General features: G+C 38.6%; 2 protein-coding genes across 2 annotated transcripts; both read left to right on the top strand.

Annotated features, from left to right (window-relative positions):
- Positions 1-717: 717 nt before the first annotated feature.
- On the top strand, positions 718-12,972 carry hspa4b (heat shock protein 4b). Its single transcript, XM_032554295.1, has 19 exons — positions 718-1,022; positions 2,316-2,373; positions 2,572-2,712; positions 3,978-4,100; positions 5,185-5,284; positions 5,401-5,534; positions 6,319-6,563; positions 6,651-6,727; positions 6,822-6,973; positions 7,073-7,179; positions 7,263-7,396; positions 7,755-7,939; positions 10,013-10,108; positions 10,355-10,510; positions 10,588-10,713; positions 10,820-10,927; positions 11,013-11,132; positions 12,175-12,336; positions 12,414-12,972. The coding sequence occupies exons 1-19, from the start codon at positions 916-918 to the stop codon at positions 12,618-12,620; spliced, it is 2,538 nt and encodes an 845-aa protein (XP_032410186.1). The 5' UTR covers positions 718-915; the 3' UTR covers positions 12,621-12,972.
- An 878-nt stretch (positions 12,973-13,850) lies between these two features.
- On the top strand, positions 13,851-16,701 carry gnpda1 (glucosamine-6-phosphate deaminase 1). Its single transcript, XM_032554302.1, has 7 exons — positions 13,851-13,961; positions 14,231-14,358; positions 15,266-15,367; positions 15,453-15,635; positions 15,731-15,915; positions 16,026-16,200; positions 16,450-16,701. Exons 2-7 carry the CDS (start codon positions 14,235-14,237, stop codon positions 16,506-16,508), a joined length of 828 nt encoding a protein of 275 aa, XP_032410193.1. The 5' UTR covers positions 13,851-13,961; positions 14,231-14,234; the 3' UTR covers positions 16,509-16,701.
- Positions 16,702-16,810: the final 109 nt, after the last annotated feature.

Below are 16,810 nucleotides of genomic sequence, written 5' to 3'. Positions count from 1 at the left end.
ATTTTTTTGAAATATCTAGAACCACTTTCGGAGTTGATTCTTGAAGTAGTGGGATTTTCAGGTCTGGTGGTGTGTATAACATTGATTTCTACTTTTGAGTTTTTGTTTTATCTTTAGAGACCAGATTCCTTATGAATATAATACCATGTTATGACCTTCATTACTAAAAAAGCAAGACAACTCAAATGAACTAGATTTTTATTAAACTATTGTACAATAAAAGCAATACTTGAATTTAAAATAACTCCCAATTTTGAAATGTTTATTATATTTATCTTTAGAAACACATTTGGTAACTATTAATTGCTGGATGTTTTAAATAAATTGTAAGCATTCAGACCATGATGCCTTAAATGTAAAAAATCAACAGGAAATTCACATAAAACATAATAAAAACGCAGACAATTTTAATATTTTATTGCTTAAAATAGGCAAAAAGCCTCAAACTGACACAAATCAAATAAGATATTAAGTCCATTTGAATAAAAAGTAAATGTTGCAAGTTATTTAAAAAAACACAGTAAGCACAAACTGAATACAATATAATAACTTACGTTAAGTTGCAGAAGATAATATGATCACTTTTTGGATTACTTCAAAATAAATCATTTGCCTCCCAAGTAATAGTAACATTTCTGGCCTGTAGGTGGCGCACCCTGGCGGACTCTAGTGCGGCTCTGCAGTGAAACGTCATTGGTCGACGAACTGTCAGAAAATTCCTGAACGCTCTCACTCAGATCCGCCGGGCGCACCGCATGCTGCTGCTGCTGCTTAGTTTCATGGAACAAGAGCAAGGGTGGATCTACATCTGTTGACTGAAAGCCACCAGAGCTGCTACTTTTACTATTAGCACTATTGATTTTGTTTGTAATTCCTCCTTATCTCTCTGAACTGGTTTAGCTAGTTAACGAAAATATGTCCGTTGTGGGTTTTGACGTCGGGTTTATGAACTGCTATGTAGCAGTAGCCAGAGCCGGAGGGATTGAAACTGTCGCTAATGAATACAGCGACCGGTGTACACCGTAAGTACAAGTACTCGCACATTTATTTATGGGTTTTAGTCGTGCTGCTTAAACGTGTATAAGTCCTAAACATAAATGAATTGGATATTTTTTTAAGTTAATAGCAATGTATGCAGCTAATGTTGCTACACGGCTAGTTAGCATGCTAACCGATTTCACAACAGGAAATGTTGAGGCATGTGAGTGCTAAAGCTAACGCTAGCTAATTCGAATGTATTGGCCTATAAAGAAGTGGTCTTCTTTTTTTACCTTTATTAAAATATTATCTATGACTCTTAAAGTAATGCGTATGTTCTTGATAAAAGATTGGTATGTAATTGACAGGCCCAATCAGGTGATGCGGGCATAAAGCACATGATGAGAGGAGGCCGGCTGCATCCCTCTCTCAAACCCCGCTTTCAGTCCGTTGTGTTTTTTATTCAGACCCGTCCAGTTTGCACAGGGAAAATTACGAGTGAACCATTTTTTTTTGCAGGATTTGACTGCAAATAATTAAATCATGAACATGAGTCGTTTAAAAAAAATTTACTGCACAATTACAAGACACAACACACACAAGCCAATAAAGATTTATAGTAATCTTGAAGCCTGGGTGTTTTGCCTAAAATCTCTTGCCTCCTTTAGTGGTAATTGTTTTCTTTGGGTTTTGCTACAGTTTGAATTGTCTCAGCAATTAATTTTTTGTTCCGTTGTACTCCAACTGCTTAGGACCAGACTAAGAAAATTAATGTAATTAATGTTTTTTTTTAATTATGAGAATATACTCATTATATTATGAGAACAAAGTGACAATAAGAATATAGTCATAGGAGTAGAATAAAGACAATATTACCAGAAGAAAGTTGTAAAAAAAAAAAAAAAAAATCATTTTAATGAGGAAAAACATTTTGGGGTCATCAAGATCTGACTGTGTCAAGTAAGATAGTTGTTTTCAAGTATTTGATGCACACAGACTCCTTCACCTGTTCTTTATTTTTTTACTCTTTGATCCAATGTGTATCACAAGAATAATTTACAAATTGCTGAATTTGTAAAGTAACAAGATGGAGGGGGGCTGTACTGTGTTACTCTTTGCTCAATACGTTCAGAAAAATAACTCGGGGCGCTCTGGCTCTCTCTTCTGTCATTTTACCAGGACTTCACATCATAGGAATGGCATTATAGAATTTTTTTAAGCAAGTTTACCCAACACAACTTTCAAAGTTTTTAGAAATAACCAGCCCATGCCTAGTATTTTTAACATAAAAATAAAAGTTTTTAGGGGAAATTAAATGTCTTCTTTTTCCATTGTAGAGCATGTGTTTCATTTGGACCACGGAATCGATCTATTGGTGCAGCTGCGAAAAGTCAGGTATGTTTTACTAAACTCTGGAGACGGTCGGTCAAGTGGCAAAAAAGTTAGTTTTTCTATAGGGGACTGAGGACGAGACTGGACATGGGTACAGTAGACACGCTATCCAGCACAGACAAAGAATAACAGTAAAGCTAAAAATGTCCTAGCTCGGTATTTTCTGAGGGCTAACGGCGGGTTACTGTTTCTGTGTGATAGGTCGTCACAAACTGCAAGAATACAGTCCAAGGATTCAAGAGGTTTCACGGCAGAGCCTTTTCAGACCCATATGTGCAGTCCCTCAAAAATAGCTTGGTCTATGACATTGCACAAATGCCAACAGGAACAACAGGCATCAAGGTAAGAGAAAACCTAGAGGCAGCCACGTCTACTTTTATTTATATTTCTTCATCAACATCCACTTTGCAGTCTCTGAATGTGCCGATTCTGCAGTATCGGCACATTTTGTTTTCAAAGTAGTAAATCTTGAATAGAGGGACAAATACTTCACTGAATGATTGAGAGACTTTCTGGTCATTTCCAAATCTAGTTAACTTTCATGACGTGAATAATTGTGAGCAGATGACTATTTATTGAGCCTCAGCTGCAGTGGCAATAGAAAGTATTTACACTCCTGTTAGTCAAAAATGAAACCGTAGTAAATCATTTAAAAGCTTTTCTGTCCTCTTCCTGCGACGTTATAGACGTTCTAAACACTGACTATTCCATTTCACAAGTGTTTTCCTTCAGGTCAGTTATTATATACATATAAATAATTTTTTTAGTGATGTGATTTTTGGGCAAAGATTACCACAATTATGACAAAAGGTTCAAGTTTGTTTTCATTAGACCATAACACATTCTTCCACAGAATTTTGGGAAAATCTCGGCCTAGATGTTTTCTCTGGAAGAAAAGACTTCTCTTTTTGCTCTGTTTTCTTTTTAAAAGATTTTCACAGAATACAGGAGATTATTGTCACATGCAGAACAGGTTACAGCATTAGAGAGGAAAGTGATGAAAAGGTGATTTTTCTTCTGACCAATGTGTTTATACAAGTGATTCATTTGGGTTCTGTTGGGCTGCATGATATCAGGAAAATGGGATATTGGTGCTGAAAACTGTGAACAACCCACAGTTTGCTGACTCATTTCTTTCTTTATCATTAAACCCTGTCCTGACCACTTTTTCACTCTCACCACCAAAAATATGCACCATGTGTGGACATTAAGGGCTGTTTGAAGCTTGACAGTAAAAATACAGTATCCCACCAAAGATTGCATGTAAGCATTCCTTTGTGATGTGGATATTGTAGACAGTAAATATTGCAATAACGCTGATGATTTCAGCGGCTCTTAGACATGGAAATTGCTTACGGCACCTGTACTGTGTGGAGTTGTGACACATTAGTGCCACAACAGGCTCACCTTTGCTCAGCTCACAGTGGTGCATTATATAAACATTATTGCTGTAAAAACCAAAAACTAAAGAGTGCATTTGGACAAATTGATTACCTTTTTAATTGAAGTTTTCTTTCATGGCACATCTTCAGCTGGAATTATTCACTCTTTACTTTAATCGGAGTTGCATAAAGAAATGTCATGCGGTTGTACTTCTGTTACCACAGGTGATGTACATGGAGGAGGAGAAGGTGTTCAGCATTGAGCAGGTCACTGCCATGCTGCTGACCAAGCTGAAGGAGACGGCTGAGGGTGCGCTGAAGAAGCCCGTGGCAGACTGCGTTGTCTCTGTAAGTTTCCACTGACACACCCATTACTCCACTTCAGCTCTTCCACTTGATTTGACTTGTCTGGAGGTTTTCACTTTTACCATAGTCTGGTCTGTTGTCCTATGTTTTGTTCGGGTCTTAGTGGTAAGCTCTCATGAGAATTTTTAGATTGGTTATGTCAATGGTAAAGGGCTTATGATTTCTAAGTAGTATGAATGAATGAATAAATTGAAATACTTCATTAATCGCAAAGGGAAATAAAGTTTTATATTATATTATATAGTATTATAATGATAATCTGTTTTTGTCATGAAAATAACTTCATATTTAAAACTAATCCCAACAGTAAAACTTATTTTAAAAAAAACTTAAAAAGAGAGCAACAATAAAGTTCTTGGAGCTGATGTGTGATGAATTGAAATATGATTTTAGAGCAACCTGTTCAAACAAACGCAACAAAAATAAAGGCAGCTTTGCATGGAAGAAATTAAGTCTAATTATAATCAGATGTTTCTTAGATGTTGAATTTTTTATTATTATTATTATTCTCTTTATTCATTTCATTCAATACAAATAAAAAAAATTTTAATACAAAGAAAAAAAATAAAATAATTTAAAAAAAATGAAATGAAAGGTAGCAGAAAGAAGAAAATAATCTTATAATATCTGCCCCTTTTTCTCAGCTATGGATCAAAACAACAAAAAACAAACAAAACAAAAAAAAAAAAAAAAAAAAAAACTAAAATTTTTTTGATTTGTCTTATGTGACAAAAAAAAGAAAACAAAGGAAGAACAAAAAAACAAGGTCAATCATCAATCTCAACTGAACAATACTATACTTTGACTTTATACTATTTCATACTTCTTCAAAAAAACAATCTTTAACATTCTTTTAAACATGTGTAATGATTTAGCATTTTTAACATCGTTTTGCAGGTCGTTCCACAGTTTGACTCCTTGTATCGAAGTACATCGTTAGTGATTCACACTTGACTGGTTGATACAAGCCAGTCTGTAGGCTGTTTTTAGTAAAAATAATGCAAATATTAGATTTGGTTAATTTACCAGCATTATGCAACTTTAAATGCTCTTTTGTTGGGTTTAGGTTCCCTGCTACTACACCGATGCTGAAAGGAGATCGGTGATGGATGCAGCTCAGATTGCTGGACTAAACTGCCTGAGGCTTATGAATGAAACCACTGCAGGTTTGTAATAAGACTTTAGGTCAGGTAGTTATCTCCTGTATTAGTAGAGTTGATCCACTATTATAATTTCAGCCTTTATTCTCTGTAATTCACCTACCATTTTCTTATTCCTGCAGTTGCATTGGCGTATGGGATTTATAAACAGGATCTCCCTGCTCCCGAGGAGAAAGCCAGGAATGTTGTGTTCGTGGACCTGGGCCACTCTGGATATCAGACATCAGTGTGTGCTTTTAATAAGGGCAAGCTCAAGGTACGAATTCTACAAAACACCCATTGTGACTTCTTTATATTTAGCTCTCAATTAGTTGACCATAATCAGATCAGCCATCACTCTTAACTGGAAGATTGGCTGCTTAAAGAAATCTTTTCTTTTACTGGTCAGTGAATGTACCACACACTCCCAGGTCACATCGAGGATGCCACTCTTTAGTATGGAAGCTGATGCTGAATAACAAAGTTTTTAGTATCTGTGAGGTATTTAATATGAAGTTGCACCAACATGCGTGACTCTTTAAAAAGAACCTGTATTGTTGAGACATATCAACTGGTCAGGCTGTGAGAGAGTGAGAGAGATCAAGACTTTCAGCACAATGGAGAACAGTAGAGTTGCTCTATTTATTGTTTGACCTTCCAAACCTTTTATATTATGGACCCTGCTGGATCCATAATGCACATCAATAATACACATCAATTACACAAAACTGGTGCATATCCAATGCTTGGCAAAATGACTCCTAATGTTATATTTTTATGCCAACTCTGTAATAAAGATCTTTTTTTATATACTAATAAAAACCTGTTTTACAGCAACTGCTCTCTCATACAGAGTGAGATGTTGCATCTCCTCCCAGTATGAATAATTAATAACCTCTAACCACTGGAAGATGAGAAAGAACTCATTTCAGTGCTGTTTCGATATCATCTTACATCTTACATCTTATATTGACGCTTTACAAAAACCAAGCCTGTGAAATTCTGATCGGTTCTTCACTACCTGCTTAATTTATTCTCACAAACATCTCACCGCCTCTCAGGTCCTCGCCACGGCCTGCGATCAGCTGCTGGGAGGAAAGGACTTCGACGAAGTCTTGGTGAAGCATTTCTGCGAAGAATTTGGGAAGAAGTACAAACTGGATGTGAAGACCAAGCCCAGGGCTCTGGTCCGGCTCTACCAGGAGTGTGAGAAGCTGAAGAAACTGATGAGCGCCAACTCCTCTGATCTGCCCTTGAACATCGAGTGCTTCATGAATGACATCGACGTATCGGCACACATGAACAGGTAGACCAACAACAGACGCTTCCTCCTGCTTGTGCTCATTGTTTGTGTCTTCACCGCTTATGTAATGTTCCCATTTTCTTGCCAAAGGGGTCAGTTCGAAGAGATGTGTGTTGATATTTTGGCCCGAGTCGAACCTCCTCTGCATAGCCTGTTGGAACAAGCCAGTGAGTAAAATTTCACTGACTTTAACTCCCTCGCTGACCTGCCTGACTGGCTTCAGGACAATGAGTTTGAAACTGTTTCCTTTTCTTTGATAAGAGCTGAAAAAGGAAGACATCTATGCAGTAGAGATAGTTGGTGGAGCGTCCAGAATTCCAGCCGTCAAAGAAAGGATCAGCAAATTCTTTGGGAAGGAGTTGAACACCACCCTGAATGCTGATGAAGCAGTGGCCAGAGGATGCGCCCTGCAGGTACATTACGCCCAGCATTCGCAGCTGGTCTCGACCTGTTTCTGTTTGAGTGCAGTGTGTCACCAGAGAAACTAATGAGGTAATCTTTATTCCCCACAGTGTGCAATACTGTCTCCTGCCTTCAAAGTCAGGGAATTTTCCATCACAGATGTCGTCCCTTATCCAATCTCTCTGAAGTGGCATTCAGCTGCGGAGGAAGGTCTAAGGTGAGATAAAAACGACTAGTATCAGCCTAAGTTGATTTCTTCTTGAGTTTCCTGTTTAACGTAGACTGTATTTGTTATTTCAGTGATTGCGAGGTGTTTCCTAAGAACCATGCAGCACCGTTCTCCAAAGTACTCACCTTCTACCGGAAGGAGCCTTTCTCCTTGGACGCCTATTACTGCAGTCCTAATGAGCTGCCATATCCTGATCCTACCATTGGTGAGAAACCCAGACTTTTGAAAGACTTTGAGATAAAGTCCTACATTCTGTCATGCAGACTGAAAGTTTTCCCAAACTCCCTATCACATTGTCTAAAAGTTTTCTTTGTTCATTCCTTATTTCCTTGCTTAAGTTCTTCTTTTAGTTCTTCTTTGTGTTGTTTTCTTCACTCATTGAATCAATTCTTCTGTTTTTTTCTGTCTGGGATTTCTGAAAATTCCATATTTAAAACCTGATTGTTGTAGTAATATTTTCCATGAAAACATAAAAAATTGTAGAAACATTACATTTCCTATTTTTCACTCACATTTTTTTTTTTTTTATCAAGCGTGAAAACTTTTTTTATTTTCTCTTCCAGGTCAGTTTGTGATCCAGAAGGTTGTCCCACAGGCAACAGGTGAGAGCTCAAAGGTGAAGGTCAAGGTCCGGGTGAATATCCACGGCATCTTCAGCGTCTCCAGCGCCTCCCTGGTTGAAGTGCAGAAGTCTGATGAGACAGAGGAGCCCATGGAAACTGAGCAGGTGTCCGACAAAGATGGAGAGGTACTGCAATTAAAGAACTGGTGTTGCTCAGAAGTAGTTGAAAGTTTCTTTAAATCTTAAAGCTACTCTTGTCTAAGTATCCAAAATAATTCACATCCTTGTCTGTATTCAGTGGAAAAACCTTTATTAGCTATAACAGCAGCCAAGGTAGTAACAGAAGGCTTTCTAGGGGTTTAATGCCTCTTTTGTCTTATTATAGATGAAGGCTACATCATTGTGGCAAAAGCACTTGTCAAATACCTATTAGAGACAATTTAAACAAATACAGGAAAGACAAGAGAGTTAGATTCTGTTATACTCGCGAGGAGAGCAGACAGAGATGTGCTTTTAGTCACAAATCTCCAACCACTCCGCCACACATCTGTCTGTTCCTCTCTTTTATTGATCTTTAGGAAACCCTGCCACACGGGGCGCTGCAACTCTAAAAGGGTGGAGTCAAAGCATTCATCACATGGTTGCAGCGCTAAATAACATTCACTTCTAGACACATGTTATCTATATTCTAAATCTTTCTTTCTCCAGGCACGGTGTTGAATAAGGCACGTTTGCATAGCTTCAAAGCAACGGCTTTGTATCACAAAAAAGCACAGAGCAGAGTTTACTGTCAGGCATGTAAAACTCTGCTGGGAGCATTTAACACCTCTGTCTTGTAGGAAGTCCTGCAAGGCAACAGCTGCTGAGAGTAGCTGTCACCTCTATTTCCCAGGGAAGTCTCAGGATAGAATCAAAGTTATTTAACACACAGAAACATTATCTAAAATGTAACTACAAGGCTACATGATACAACAAATATTTGATAATTACTAATACAATTTACCTAACAGCACTGTTATTATCTGACAGGCCCAAACGTTGTCTCCTTCCCCAGATGGGATTTTGCAAAGGCCAGGCAGGCTTGTGTGGCTTAAGGCTCTCCCGTACTTCAGCCAAAGTGTCGAAATGTACTCTTGATGTAGTCGTGTGACGAAAATTGCGCCATTGTTTCCGGAGGGTGGAATCTTCCTCTCCTTCTCTCAACATCGGGCCCGGGTCTTACTATTTCGACAGACCTCTGGGCAAAGTGTTGTGTTTTATGCAGAAATGCATAAAACACAACAAAACCAATTTTGATATTAGACTTCAACTAGTCCGCTTCCACTATCCTGTCTTTGTAGATGACGTGAATACTTTGAGGAACGTTTATCAGACACGGGAAGGAATTGTGTACATTTTTATGATTCTTCACTGAATAACTTCAAAGATTGTCAGATGCCTAAAACTCCTAGATGGAAATTGCAGCCTTGTTGTTCACCAAAGAGGCCATGTTAAAATAAGGGTGGTGCGGTCACAGCAGTTCTGTGACCGCTTAATTTAACAAAACAGGTAATCCGTGGAGGTGATGGAGACCCCAGTGGGTATGTACTCTAAAACGGGAGAGATGTGGCCCGGTGGTCTGCTCCATTGTATAAAAAGTGCGGGTGAATACCAACGTCCCGTGACCACGGGTCGACTAGAGCAACTGGAGAAAGGAAGCTTGAATTTTCCCATAGACTCTTACAATTTTAACTGAATTAAAACAAAAAAGTTTCTCTTTTTGTTATCGTTGCATCATATTTTGATAAACGACTATATCCTTTTCAGTGAGAAGAATAAATTCCAATAGTAAGTTTAGTTGATTAATTAAGCCTCAATCTGCCACAGGTACAAATAATTTTGGACAGTTTATTGTCATTTGAAACCTTAAACATTACGATCAGCAGGGGGCAACATTGAGCTTGCAAAATCCTCAACAAATGAACCATTTTCCTTGACAGTTTTTGAGCTTCAGAATGTTTGGGTAATATTCATGTAGGAATTTGAAATGTTTAGCCATATTTTACAATGACTAACTCTCAGACTGAGCAGCAGGTCTATAAAAGAGATTACAAATTAAAAACATGTGTTTTAAAAAGTGGTTTGGGTGACTTTTTGAATTAACGAGGCACTGACTGAACGAAGGGCCCAACGATAAGCTTGATATGAAAACTTTGACTCATTTCATCTTTGCTGTGCCTCCTTCTTTTGAGACATAATGTTGCATGTTTGTGTCTTCAGACTAAGATGCAGACTGATCAGGAAACACAGTCGGCCCAGGGCGATGCTCAGAAACAAACAGATGACAAGACGCCAAATGAAAGCGAAGAAATGGAGGTAAGATGCTCTTTTTCTATGCAATACAAATTTATTACAATAGGTGACTTTTGCATCCCCTACTTTGTTTGTATTTTAGAAGATGAAATGATGCATAAGAGCCTCATATTTAAAGATATATCAGTTTGTTTCATCATGTTTCTAGTTTTTCTATATTAATTTTTACAAACACCTAATTAGCCTGTAAATATCTGCAGGGATATGTGATGTTTTAAATCTACTTTCTTCTTCGTTCTCTTTTTTTAGACAAGCACAGAAGAGAACAAAGGTGAGAAAAAGTCAGACCAGCCACCACAAGCCAAAAAGGCCAAAGTCAAAACAAAAGTGCTGGAGCTTCCCATTGAGAACAGTCCACAGTGGCAGCTAGCAAACGACATGCTCAACCTGTTTGTGGAGAACGAGGTAACTACATTTGCAGCTGCTAGATGGGAGAGCGCAGCCATGTTCAGCTTTTAAATCTGGTGGTTCTGTGTTGGCAGGGAAAGATGATCATGCAAGACAAGTTGGAGAAGGAGAGGAACGATGCAAAGAATAACGTGGAGGAGTACGTGTACGACATGAGGGACAAGCTGCACGGCATGCTGGAGAAGTTCGTCAGCGAGTCTGTGAGTAAATCACCACCACTTTTTTCCACAGCATAGCACAATTTGTTTCAGGAAGTGACTTATTGTCCTACAAAGATTCTTAGTAATTATATTTTTATTTGTTTAGGACCGAGACGCTTTGTCATTAAAGCTGGAGGACACTGAAAACTGGCTTTATGAAGACGGAGAGGACCAACCCAAACAAGTTTACATTGACAAGCTCGCAGAGCTGAAGGTAATTACGATTAGGTTAGCGTCCGTTCACATCGAGGATCTTGTTGAAATATATTTATTGTTTTAAACTGATTTGTTTTCTGCAGACACTTGGGCAGCCCATCATGGACCGCTTTATGGAGGCTGAAGAGAGACCCAAAGCTTTTGAAGAGTTGGGGAAACAAATTCAGATGTACATGAAATTTGTGGAGGCCTTCAAAATGAAGGTAATACCAGAAGGATTTTTAAGACTTATTTCTCTTCTCTTCTCAGCTTTTCACTATAAATCTATTTAATCTTGGAAAGACTTGAAAAGGACATTAAATTACTACTTATCAAGACTGACACTACTTTTAAACTAAACCGTAGGCTTTTTATGCAAATAGCTTTAACAAATTTTCTAAAAATAAAAATGATACAAAAAAGTTAGGTTTTTATACATTGCCATCTAAACAAATGCATGCTGTTTGCAGTGTGAGATCAATGAGTATGCACCTTCTAAGTTCCTTTTGCTTTTAATTTTTTATTTTACCTAAAAGTTGAGACAAAACAAAAAAACTATTAATGCTCTGCTTTGAATTTTTAGAGGCAGTTCAGAAAGAAAAACTCAAAACATATTTCCTTAGCATAGCTTTTAATTGAGTTTTACATGCATTTTTGTTTTTTATTTAGTTTTTATTTTACTTTAAGTGCTAGGTCCTTATTGCACTTTCAGTTTGTAAGGTGTTCCGTTTCTTTAAGAAACAGCAGTCTGCTTCATTTAATTTTATCTTACTCTTATTTAGGCTTTCTGATTTGCCTTTTAACCTGAACAGCTGTATTCAGTGGAAAACGCAGCTGTCGACCATTTGTTTAACTTCATTCTGAGCATTTAGGAGCTTAAAAAAATCTTTTGCTGATTTTGTTGTTTCTGTCGCCTCATCAGTAGCTCCTGGATGTTGTCTTTTCTGCGTATTATGCCCCGCTCTAGTTGTTGTAGTGCACAAAAAACTTGCACATTTGTCTGACATGTTTGTTTAGAAGCAAATAAGGCCACACAATGAGAGCAGCTACAAAAAAGTCTGAAGGAAAACAAGCTTTACTTTTAGAAAAAGATTAACAAATAGAAAAAGATACATTTTATGAATGTGACATCTAAATATGCAGATGTGTCTAAATTATTACAGCAAGTATGAATGATTATAATGAATAATGACGGCTCTAATTATTTGGAGACTGATTACACACTAGTGAGTAACTTCATTCTTCATTCTTGTTTTGTGCTTCCAGGATGAGCAGTACGACCATTTAGATGAGGCAGACGTCACCAAAGTGGACAAACTGAACAACGAAGCAATGATCTGGATGAACAGCAGCATGAACCAGCAAAGCAAGCAGAGCCTAGCTGTAGATCCCATTGTTAAAGTGAAAGACATTAAAGCAAAAACAAGGGTGAGTCTTTGCTGTGCCCTTTATTATATTCATGTGAGAATCCATCCTCTCTCTAACACCCCTCTCTTGGTTTATAGGAGCTGTTCTCTGCTTGTAACCCGGTTGTGACGAAGCCCAAACCAAAGGTGGAGGTCCCCAAGGAGGAAACACCTGCAGAGCAGAACGGTCCAGTTGACGGCCAGGAGAAGGCCCAGGAGGAAACTACAGACAAGGGAGCAGCTGAGAACACAGGCAACCCAACCTCAGAACCTACAGAGACCAAGCCTGACATGGACCTCGACTAAAACAGCCCAAACGCCTCCTGAAGCTACGCTGAACAGGGGCCGGTTGAGTCAGACTGAGATGCGGCCTGGCGGCGTTTATCAGAGTTGGTGACGTGTTTCAGGAACTGCACTTGGACAGTGAAAAAGCAGGCAGGGCGGTGAGCACACCGAGCCCAGCTCATGGTGGCACATCTATCTGACATAGCATGCCCTCTCTTCTTCTGGATGACCTAAATCAAAAGCCAGCTGCAATTACTCTGTTTGATAATGAGCGCTGTACACATGATGGTATTTATTTCTGTTGTGTGCTCTGTAACTGTTCTGGTCTGTGTCACAACCTGGTTTTAATAAAGTGGTTGAAAATCTCTCCCAACATTAGCCCTGTCGTGCTTAAGACAGAAAAATGTTCTGATTTTGGTTGATGCCAAGAGAATTATTGTTTCTGTTGAGAAGTCAGTGTGGCATAGGTGGGTGGAAGATACCTCCCATCTTTAATCTGACAATGAATAAAGAAAGAATATGAATGTGAACTAATACATATACTGCAAATGGTCTTTGCACCCAGAGGTGGATACTGCACCCAAACATTAGTACTCATCATAGTTCCACTCAAATGTAAAAACTAGCCATCCAAAAAATTACTCAAAAGTAAAGTTTTTGATATAATTTAATATCTAAAAATTACATAATCAGACAGACCAAAATTGTATGTGTAATTTTTTTAATTTTAAAGGACAAAATGAAAATAATTAATATAACACTATAAAATAAAATCAGATTAAAGAAACATCACCATTGAATCATCCTCGCCACAGTGAAGCATAGTGGTGGGAGAATCATGCAGTGGAAATATTTTTAAAAACTGGTCAGAGTTGGTGGGAAAGGAGAAAACCTGTTAGGAGGCTCTAACACCGGGGCAGAGCTTCACTCTCCAGTAGGACAATGACCGCAATCATCCATGCAGAGATAAAATAAAAGGATCTGGATCAAAGCACAGACTTAAAAAATTATTTTCATAGATGCTCTCCATCCAATCTGACTGAGGTTAAGCTTATTTTAAAAAGAAGAAAGCCTGAAATATCAAGACTGTACAGCAAAGCTACCTCATTAAATCCCAGAACTTGTGGAGTGTGACAACTTTGCAACAAAGGGCTGTGAGGAGAGAATGGCTTTTGGTCCGTTTTACACAATCATTCAAATCATTTTATAAAAGTGCCAAAAAGTGACACTTTTCAAATTAAATCACGACGCTTCAGCTTTAAGAGGCTGTTGGTTTTGGAGTAGGCAGCGCCGACGCTCACGCCGAGGAAGTCATGTGACCCACCCGCGCTCTGCTGTTGTTCCGACTGACATCTGAAGACTGTAAGTAATGTGGACTATTTTAACTCTAATAACTAATTTATGTCTGGACGTTAACACAGATTTGCGTAAACGAATGCGATAAAGTCGTGGCGATACTTCCTCCCCTGCCCCTCCACCCTTAAAGAGACACACAGTGATAAATGAAGCAGTTCTGCTGAATGATGGGTTATTTTGATGAGTCTAAAGTCTAATTTAGGAGTGTGTGCAGAGCTGCCTCGTTGCTGAAGTTTTCGTCTTAATGGTGAAATTGTCGCTGTTTTCTCCTGCAGGACGATGAAGCTGATCATCCTAAATGACTACGACCAGGCAAGCGAGTGGGCTGCAAAGTACATCAGAAACAAGATTTTACATTTCCAACCTGGACCCAATAAGTTCTTCACATTAGGACTTCCCACAGGTACGCGGAAACAGAAAGCGTCCATGTTCTGGTCTTTTTTTTCTTTTCCTTATTAAAATCCGGATATGAAGCACTGAATCAGCCAAAGTACTGTAGTTGCCTTTTTTTTTTTTAACCAATACATATCTGCTGACTCAGAGTCAGATAAAGGGATTTAGTTGGTCTTTATAAAAATGCGAACATGGCAGGGGGGGGGGGAAAAAGAAGAAACGAAATCCGCTGCAATTTGTATTTTCCATTGGACAAAATATCCAGTTAACACCCACTTGCATAATGGTTTCAGTAAGATAGGATGATACAAAGATAATTCAGCAGCACTGAAAATATGTAGGTCACAGCAATAATTTAAAAAAGTATTAAAGCATCTATTTTGTATTTGATATAGTCACACATTAACGCTCAGAGATTAATGGGGTGGCCATTATATTGAAAGGAGATGTGATTTTCCTTGTTGACACAGTTTTGAAGCCATTACATGTAAATTAGATGCGCTCTGCATTTCAGCCTCGCTAATATATTCATACTGCGCTAATTTTCCCCAATTTTTATCAACCACAAACTTGTTGGGGTTTATTGGGAGAATTTGGTGGTAGAAGGAGAAATAAAATAATTAAAGGAAGAAATTATGATCCAAATAGTGGTACCCATAGTATGATGCTGCCATCACTATACTTCAGTATGGGACTGGTGTATTTAGGATATGGAGTATTGCTCCCCCCCACACACATAGTGTTTTGCTGGAAGACAAAGACGAAGGATCAACAATGGTTTTCCTGACCTCTTCTTCTACAGAATGCTGTTTGTTGGAAAGCATCACAACTTTTAAAGACTTAAATACAGTTATGGACTTCCTTTTATTTTGCTTTCCATTGTCAATTTAACAAATTATCTCCTCTCCTCTCCTCAGGAAGCACTCCTTTAGGATGTTACAAGAAGCTGATCGAATACTACAAAAATGGAGAAATCTCCTTCGAGTTTGTGAAAACCTTCAACATGGACGAATACGTTGGTAAGTGCTGATCTCCGTTTACCTCAGCTTCGAGGACTTCTCTGTGCGATTTTGTTGAGGACATTTTCATGAACCCATGTCGCAGGTCTTCCCAGAAATCACCCTGAGAGCTATCACTCCTTCATGTGGAACAACTTCTTCAAGCACATCGACATAAGAGCAGAAAACGCCCACATTCTTGATGGAAATGCAGCTGACCTTCAAGCAGAGTGCAACTCCTTTGAGGGAAAGATAAAAGAGGCCGGAGGGATCGAGTTGTTTGTTGGAGGTCAGCCTTGATAGCAAAACACTTTAATCCCTTGTTTAATGGTGTCATGGTTGAAGAAAGATGACACTAAGATAAATCCTGACATTTTGTTGCAGGGATTGGACCTGATGGCCACATTGCCTTTAATGAGCCTGGGTCAAGTTTGGTTTCCAGGACCAGAGTGAAGACGCTAGCAAAGGACACAATCATGGCTAACGCTCGATTCTTTGATGGAGATCTCTCTAAAGTTCCCACCATGGCCCTGACAGTGGGAGTAGGCACCGTCATGGATGCAAAAGAGGTAAAGAGCTCATTTCAACAGCACATATATTTGTCATGCTGTTTGGGGTCTTCCTGATGATCAGTGACTGAATGCCGTGGTTTCTGTGGTCACATTTTCTTTCTGGTCAGGTCATGATCCTTATCACTGGAGCACACAAAGCATTTGCTTTGTACAAAGCGATAGAAGAAGGTGTCAATCACATGTGGACAGTGTCGGCCTTCCAGCAACATCCGCAGACTGTTTTCGTATGTGACGAAGATGCCACCTTGGAGCTGCGGGTTAAGACTGTCAAGTACTTCAAAGGTACGCCAAAACCACAATGCATATTCCGCTTGTCATGCATAAACGGTTTGTATTTAGATTAGCAGAAATCATGAAATCGGTTGCATTGAAAAAAAAAAAGAGACTCACTGGATGAACTTTAGATATCCCGATACTTTGTGTTGGTCTATAATGTAAAATTCCAGAAAATACAGATTTTAGTTGTAATGTGACTAAATGTTTTTCAAAACTTTTATCACAAAATCTGCTGAATTTTGCTTGTTTTTTCAGGGATGATGCATGTGCACAACAGGCTAGTGGAAACACTTCCATCCCAACAGAAGAAGTGAAGATACCTCTTATATGGGACAAAATATCACAAAAATACACTCCAATCATTCCTCTTACAATTTTAACTCCAGCTAGAGATGATGGTGAACATCTACTCTTCTGTTTTTAATGGCGCAGTGCGGGCAGTCAGGTTTCAAATGATTGTCAGCCTCGTGTCATTTTTGTTCTTTGTAATAAAATGCGTGATTTATATACCTTGTGTGGCTTGGTTGATTTCCGCAGCTCCACTTAGATCACATGACTAAATGATGCCTTTCGGTGCTCTTCGTCCACATTTGTGTGGAATTTGCTAAATTTGCTC

The sequence above is a fragment of the Xiphophorus hellerii genome, chromosome 23, assembly GCF_003331165.1.
Source record: "Xiphophorus hellerii strain 12219 chromosome 23, Xiphophorus_hellerii-4.1, whole genome shotgun sequence".
NCBI classification, from domain to species: domain Eukaryota; kingdom Metazoa; phylum Chordata; class Actinopteri; order Cyprinodontiformes; family Poeciliidae; genus Xiphophorus; species Xiphophorus hellerii.
The sequence above is the reverse complement of the archived record's forward strand: the minus strand, read 5'-3'. Positions and strand labels throughout refer to the sequence as shown.

Coding starts and splice junctions, on each gene's coding strand:
- hspa4b (XM_032554295.1), top strand. CDS start 916: ATGTCCGTTGTGGGTTTTGACGTCGGGTTTATGAACTGCTATGTAGCA. Junction 2,713..3,977: donor CAGGAACAACAGGCATCAAG/GTAAGAGAAAAC, acceptor CTGTTACCACAG/GTGATGTACATGGAGGAGGA. Junction 10,511..10,587: donor ACCTGTTTGTGGAGAACGAG/GTAACTACATTT, acceptor CTGTGTTGGCAG/GGAAAGATGATCATGCAAGA.
- gnpda1 (XM_032554302.1), top strand. CDS start 14,235: ATGAAGCTGATCATCCTAAATGACTACGACCAGGCAAGCGAGTGGGCT. Junction 15,916..16,025: donor CCGTCATGGATGCAAAAGAG/GTAAAGAGCTCA, acceptor CTTTCTGGTCAG/GTCATGATCCTTATCACTGG. Junction 16,201..16,449: donor GACTGTCAAGTACTTCAAAG/GTACGCCAAAAC, acceptor TTGTTTTTTCAG/GGATGATGCATGTGCACAAC.